Source organism: Salmo trutta, chromosome 13 (assembly GCF_901001165.1).
Source record: "Salmo trutta chromosome 13, fSalTru1.1, whole genome shotgun sequence".
Taxonomy (NCBI): Eukaryota; Metazoa; Chordata; class Actinopteri; order Salmoniformes; family Salmonidae; genus Salmo; species Salmo trutta.
The window spans coordinates 60,487,635-60,495,631 of NC_042969.1; the positions used below are offsets into that span (position 1 = coordinate 60,487,635).

The 7,997-nt window shown below is 38.2% G+C and overlaps 1 protein-coding gene across 1 annotated transcript; it reads left to right on the forward strand.

Annotated features, from left to right (window-relative positions):
• The first annotated feature begins 6,060 nt into the window (after positions 1 to 6,060).
• On the forward strand, positions 6,061 to 7,074 carry LOC115206801 (olfactory receptor 11A1-like). Its single transcript, XM_029773995.1, has one exon. It carries the CDS (start codon positions 6,142 to 6,144, stop codon positions 7,072 to 7,074), a length of 933 nt encoding a protein of 310 aa, XP_029629855.1. The 5' UTR covers positions 6,061 to 6,141.
• Positions 7,075 to 7,997: the final 923 nt, after the last annotated feature.

A 7,997-nucleotide genomic window follows, 5' to 3' on the forward strand; every position in this document is an offset into this window, starting at 1 on the left:
ATGGGCAAAAGAACACAGACACTGGACAGAGGAAGATTGGAAAAAAGTGTTATGGACAGACAAATCTAAGTTTGAGGTGTTCGATTCACAAAGAATCACATTCGTGAGACGCAGAGAAAATGAAAATATGCAGGAGGATTGCTTGATGCCATCTGTCAAGCATGGTGGAGGCAATGTGATGGTCTGGGGGTGCTTTGGTGGTGGTAAAGGTGAAGATTTGTACAGGGTAAAAGGGATCTTGAAGAAGGAAGGCTATCACTCCATTTTGCAACGCCATACCGTGTGGACAGCGCTTATTAGGAGCCAATTTCCTTCTACAACAGGACAGTGACCAAATGCACAGCTCCACATCAAAACTATGAAATAACACATATGGAATCATGTAGTAACCAAAAAAGTGTTAAAACAACTTTGCACGCACTTGTCATTCTCTCAACTAACTTCAACTGGAATGCTTTTCCAACAGTCTTGAAGGAGTTCCCACATATGCTGAGCACTTGTTGGCTGCTTTTCCTTCACTCTGCGGTCCAACTCATCCCAAACCATCTCAATTGGGTTGAGGTCCGGTGATTGTGGAGGCCAGGTCATCTGATGCAGGACTCCATCACTCTTGGTCAAATATCCCTTACATAGCCTGGAGGTGTGTTGGGTCATTGTCCTGTTGAAAAACAAATTATAGTCCCACTAAGCGCAAACCAGATGGGATGTCGTATCGCTGCAGAATGCTGTGGTAGCCATGCTGGTTAAGTGTGCCTTGAATTCTGAATACATCACAGACAGTGTCACCAGCAAAACACCGAACACCATCCCACCTCCAACTACATGCTTCAAGGTGGGAACCACACATAAAGAGATCATCCACTCACCTACTCTGCGGAATATTGTGGTGGAATATTCTATTCAAGTGGGAGGGATTTTTTCAAACAATCATCTTTATTCAATATTGATTAATTATTGCAATATTGAAATCAGTCAACTCAACAGTCTTGACTGTTGACTTGAACAGTCTACCCTTTACAGGCCATGCTGTTCCTTATATAGGGGATACCAAGACTGCTCAGTTACAGCTGGCTCAAACCTCAGGGGGAACCATAAGCCACTTTGGGTTCATCCTGTGGTCATCAACCTCTAATGTTATTTCCCAGATGCAAGGATGAGAACAAACAATGAAATGTTTATTCTATTCCTTCAGGCTACTATTTCTATCTTGATTCACAAACACAATACCGGCCCAATCAGATGGAGACATAAAGTTGAAGTCGGAAGTTTACATACACTTAGATTGGAGTCTTTAAAACTAATTTTCAACCACTCCACAAAATTATTGTTAACAAACTATAGTTTTGGCAAGTCGTTTAGGGCATCTACTTTGTGCATGACACAAGTAATTTCCCAACAATTGTTTGCAGACAGATTATTTCACTTATAATTTACTGTATCACAATTCCAGTGGGTCAGAAGTTTACATACATTAAGTTGACTGTGCCTTTAAACAGCTTGGAAAATTCCAGAAAAATGATGTCATGGCTTTAGAAGCTTCTGATAGGCTAATTGACATCATTCGAGTAAATTGAGGTGTACCTGTGGATGTATTTCAAGGCCTACCTTCAAACTCAGTGCCACTTTAATTGACATCATGGGGAAATCTAAAGAAATCAGGCAAGAAAAATTGTAGACCTCCACAAGTCTGGATAGTCCTTGGCAGCAATTTCCAAATGCCTGAAGGTACCACGTTCATCTGTACAAACAATAATACGTAAGTATTAACACCATGGGACCATGCAGCCGTCATACCGCTCAGGAAGGAGATGCCCTCTGTCTCCTAGAGATGAACGTACTTTGGTGCGAAAAGTGCAAATCAATCCCAGAACAACAGCAAAGGACCTTGTAAAGATGCTGGAGGAAACAGGTACAAAAGTATCTACATCCACAGTAAAACGAGTCCTATATCGACATAACCTGAACGGCCGTTCAGCAAGGAAGAAGCCACTGCTCCAAAACCTCCATAAAAATGCCAGGCTACGGTTTGCAACTGCACATGGGGACAAAGATCGTACTTTTTGGAGAAATGTACTCTGGTCTGATTAAGCAAAAATATAACTATTTGGCCATAATGACCATCGTTATGTTTGGAAGAAAAATGGGGAGGCTTGCAAGCCTTAGAACACCATCCCAACTGTGAAGCACAGGGGTGATAGCATCATGTCGTGGGGGTGCTTTGCTGCAGAAGGGAGTGGTGCACTTCACAAAATCGATGCCATTATAAGGGAGGAAAATTATGTGGATATATTGAAGCAACATCTCAAGACATCAGTCAGGAAGTTAAAGCTTGGTCGCATATGGGTCTGCCAAATTGACAATGACCCCAAGCATACTTCCAAAGTTGTGGCAAAATGGCTTAAGGACAACAAAGTCAAGGTATTGGAGTGGCCATCATTCCAATTGACCCTGACCTCAATCCCATAGACAATTTGTGGGCAGAACTGAAAAGCTGGTGCAAGCAAGGAGGCCTACAAACCTGATTCAGTTACACCAGCTCTGTCAGGAGGAATGGGCCAAAATTCACCCAAATTTTTGTGGGAAGCTTGTGGAAGGCTACCTGAAACGTTTGACCAAAGTTAAACAATTTAAAGGCAATGCTACCAAATACTAATTGAGTGTATGTAGACTTCTGACCCACTGGGAATCTGATGAAAGAAATGAAAGCGGAAATAAATCATTCTCTCTACTATTATTCTGACATTTCACATTCTTAAAATAAAGTGGTGATCCTAACTGACCTAAGACAGGGAATTTTTATAGGATAAATGTCAGGAATTGTGAAAAACTGTGTTGAAATATATTTGGCTAAGGTGTATGTAAACTTTCAACTTCAACTGTACCTACGTCCAGTGGCCCAGCTGGTGCAGCTCCCAGCCATCCTTGATTACGATGCAGAATAACCTGCCACCTAGAACAGACTTTCCATCTGGTTAGAATGTTGTTGCAGACATTTGTGGTGGCTGTGTAAGAAAGCCGGTCTCTTTAAGAATTCAGTGATGACATCTCAGCTATCACCAGCTGGATGAGTGTTTAGTTATTTACCAAGTACAGCTCACCACCTACTGTACTGCTGTGAGAAAAAATATCAGTTTTGGACATTATTTCCTTTCTGACCAATTTATTCATCACTGTGCGTGACTACCAGAACTAAGTAAGGTATATGTTTTCCCCCTGTTTTACTGACGAAGTTGTCAGTAGTTTAAGAATTTGCAATTATGTTATAATGAGTTTTGTCATTATTACAGCATTATGTGTCTTGTTTTTTATGCTAGCTATCAAACACCAGCAGTGGTGTAAAGTACTTCAGTAAAAAAAAATAGTTTTTTGGGGTTTCTGTACTTTACTATTCATATTTTGACAACTTTTACTTTTACTTCACTACATTCCTAATGAAAATAATGTGCTTTTTACTCCATACATTTTCCCTGACACCCAAAAGTTCTCGTTACAATTTGAATGCTTAGTTGAAGAGGAAATGGTCCAAATCACTTACTTATCAAGAGAACATCCCTGGTCATCCCTACTGCCTCTGATCTGGCGGACTCACTAAAAACACATGCTTTGTTCGTAAATTATGTGTTGGAGTATTCCCCTGGCTTTCCGTAAATTAAAACAACAAGAAAATGTTGCCGTCAGGTTTACTTAATATAATTTGAATTTGAAATTATTTATACTTTTACTTTTGATACTTAAGTATATTTTAGCAATTACATTTACTTTTGATTCTTTAGTATATTTTAAACAAAATACTTTTAGTCTTTTACTCAAGTAATATTTTACTGGGTGACTACTTTATCCAAGTATTTCCACCACTGCTCATTCAGATTGAAGCTAGCAAGGTAACTCCTCAACATTACACAGATAGATGCCTACAGCGGTGAGGAACAAGTCAAATAACCGGATTACATGATCCAGATTAAGACTAATCCTAGAATAAAATATATTCTCAATGGAGAATCACCATTGACAGTGTGGTTTAGTTCAGGAGTAGCCTTAATCTGTGTCCAGGAAACCGTCTCTTTGTCAGAGGCTTTGGATTGGTTTCACGAAAACTAATTATTTATTGTACATGGTACAAAATACATAACACTCAAACTCCTGCTAAAACATTAATGATAGATCTGATAACATTTGCCTACCCAGCCCATTGGTGATGTCACATTCTTCTTCTACATTGTAGAGTACCAGCCTAGAGGTCCCCACCAGTGGAGGCTATTGGGAGGAGCTGTAGGAGGACAGGCTCATTGTAATGGCTGGAATGGATTAATTGGAATGGTATCAAACACGTCAAACATATGGAAACCATATGTTTACCTCCGTTCAATTTATTCCATTACAGCCATTACAATGAGCCCGTCCTCCTATAGCTCCCCCATCCAGCCTCCACTGGTCCCCACACATACATTGTTTTAACAGGATCATAGGGCACTAACACAGCCAGTTCAATAACATAACATTAAGGATGTGTATTCTTCTGATGTGCTGCAAGTAATATCCTACCAAACTACTCTCGTTATTTAAAAACCCCTTCATCTAAGGATTGGACCCTTTTTTTAATTTCACCTAAAATGACATACCCAAATCTAACTGCCTGTAGCTCAGGACCTGAAGCAAGGATATGCAATTTCTTTAAACCATTTTAAAGGAAACACTTTGAAGTTTGTGGAGATGTTAAATTAATGTAGGAGAATATAACACATTAGATCTGGTAAAAGATAATACAAAGCAATATATATATATATTTTATCTTTTCATTTCATATTTTTTTGTACCATCATCTTTGAAATGCAAGAGAAAAGCCATAATGTATTATTCCAGCCCAGGCACAATTTAGATTTTGGCCAATAGATGGCAGTAGTATATGTGGAAAGTTTTAGACTGATCCAATGAACCATTACATTTCTGTTCAAATTTTGTATCATGACTGCCCAAATGTGCCTGATTGGTTTATTAATACCTTTTCAAGTTCATAACTGTGCACTCTCCTCAAACAATAGCATGGTATTCTTTCACTGTAAAAGCTACTGCAAATTGGACAGTGCCGTTAGATTAACAAGAATGGAAGCTTTCTGCCAATATCAGATATGTCTATGTCCTGGGAATTTTCTTGTTACTAACAACCTCATGCTAATCACATTAGCATCAATCCTGTAGAGGTTTTTAAGAATGTCACTCTAACCATGTGTACTGTAACAGTGTTGCTTCCGTTCCTCACCTTGCCCCAACCTGAGCTTGAATGAGTGACTCTCTGAACACATCAACAACCATCACCCGCAAAGCATCATTACCTGTAAGTCCACAAAAGCCACAGTCTTTGCAGAGCAAGGGAAACAACTATTGTACATCTCGGTCTCAGAGCGAGTGACATCACCGATTGAACTCCAGTGTGTACCGCCGACAATCTAGCCATTTCATATGGGCTAGACATGCTCCGTTTAATCTACCATTGTTTATGAATTACTGTATTTCTATAGAATTTAAGAAAGGCTTTGAACACCATGGAGGGCCTGTGATAGAAAATGGCATCTGTTTTTCTCTATATGGTTTTCTTGTCTCTGAAAATATGTAATTTTCCCAGGTGTTGATGACTATTTGCATATCACACCATGGTAGGCGTTTTTTTCTTTTTCTCTCACAAGTATAAGAATCAAGTGAGGAGCGTAGTTTAAGCAGTTCATCATGGTTTAGAAATGGTCTGTGAATATTTTGGATTTAACATGCTTTACATGTAATCAATTTACTACTTTCCATTTAAATGTAATAAGTAACATGATTGCCAGATAGATTTTTACATTTACATTTTACCTTTATTTAACTAGGCACATCACTTAAGAACAAATTCGTATTTACAATGACGGCCTAGGAACAGTATAATATGTTTGATTTAGGCTATGAATTATGTTATGAGGAGAATGTAAAGCCTTCTATGTTGGTGAGTATAGATATGAGCAAATCTATCACTGAATCAACAAGTCAAAGAATTATCAATTTAGGTTGTCGGTTCTTTGTAATTTCATGAATATATGTATATATATATAAATATACCATATCAGAGATCATTGGCTACTCTTCTGCAAACATTTACCAACTCCCAGGACCATGGAAAACTCTACTCACTTTAAGGTCTTCAGGCTTGCTGCATACGGTGATATCAGACAATTTAAATATTTGTACTTCACTGTAGTAACTGTATTATATTTTGTCATCATTCTTGCCAATGCTTTACTTATTGGAGTTATCTGCATTGAAAGAAGCCTTCATGAACCCATGTATCTGTTTCTATGTGCTTTGTTTGTTAATCAGTTGTATGGGAGCACTGGTTTGTTTCCTGCTCTCATGTTTTACTTACTATCTGACACACATGATATTTCCCTTCTTTATTGTTGTCTACAGATTTATGTATTGTACACATATACTCTTACAGAATTTAGTAATTTAGCAGTTATGTCCTATGACAGGTACATTTCTATTTGTTATCCTCTACGATATAATAATATTATGACACCTAAAATAATTTGTGGCTTAATTCTGCTGTCCTGGTTGACTTCTTTTTTCTTCATCGCCATCAATATCTCCCTAAGTTTGCAACTGCAATTTTGTGGTAACGTTCTAGACAGAGTGTATTGTGACAACTACTCAGTAGTCAAGCTTGCCTGTTCAAATACTATGCTGAATAACATGTGGGGTCTTCTTGTCACTGTGCTTTATATTTCTTGTATTATATGTCCTACCATATACTCATATGTAAGAATTCTACAAATATGTTTAAAGTCTTCAAAAGAGACGAAACAGAAAGCATTTAATACCTGTACGCCACATATAGCCTCTTTGCTGAACTTCTCCTTTGGCTGGTTATTTGTGATTATACAAAGCAGATATGATACTGCTCATCTTCCACCTATACTTCGCTCTATTTTATTTGTTTATTTTCTGATATGTCCACCAATTTTCAATCCTATTATGTATGGCGTTAGGATGGTTAACATCAGGCATGCTTGTAAAAAGGTACTGGGACTTTACCCTAAAACATAACCTGATAGTTCCTTTTTGTAATGGTGAACTATGTGTTTTCTTACTTCAGTTGCTATAATTGACAGTACAAATACTGTACATGTGTCATTTTGGCATAATTTCTCTGTTGCCCAAAGATGATTAAAAAAAATCACATCAAGTTTATAATGTATGTAACTGAGAATGTTTTGTGTCATATTAGCTAGTTAACTGCATAACTACAGAGCAGCAAGGGGAGCTGCCCTCCCTACCTTCAGACTATGCTCAAACAGATGCTGTGTGGGATCCTTGGGAAGACCCTACACCCCAAACCATTCTGCCAGATCTGGACACTTGGCCCACCTAACTTCAGGACAGCTGTGTCCCTGCCCATCTTCCTAAAGTGTTTGTCATCTTGAATTTGTTGTTGCAGTTTTCAAGTTAATTTTCTGCAGTTCTACACATTTTGCCATGAGGCAGAAATAAAGGGAATCTCTCACGAATGTTGTATACTGCAGGCTTTTTCTGCAATGTATATGTAATGAGTACTTACTTATTCTGGCAGTGATGGCTTCTGACAGGTTTGTCTCCATTTGTAAGCCAGTTGTATTTTATTCCCATAACCATTTTCTCTCAATTAGCATTTGTTAAACTCCCCTGTATTGAAAGTGCAATGAGCGACCTTCATGGTATATGTATCATAGCAGTTTAGTGGTTTTACGTTTTCTGTTAGTTGTGCTCTCATATGTATAAATATTACCTGTTTGCTTAAAAGCCTATAAGGAGTCACGAAAGAAGGCTTTTAATTTGTGTGCTCCCCACTTGATCACTTTCATCAACTTCTCTACAGCCATCCTTTTTTCTGTTGTTTACAACAGGCACAGCACAGTTAGCAAGGAGGTTAATTTATTAATATCAGTACAGTTCATTCTGTTCCATAGCTGTGGGGGAAAAAAATACTATAC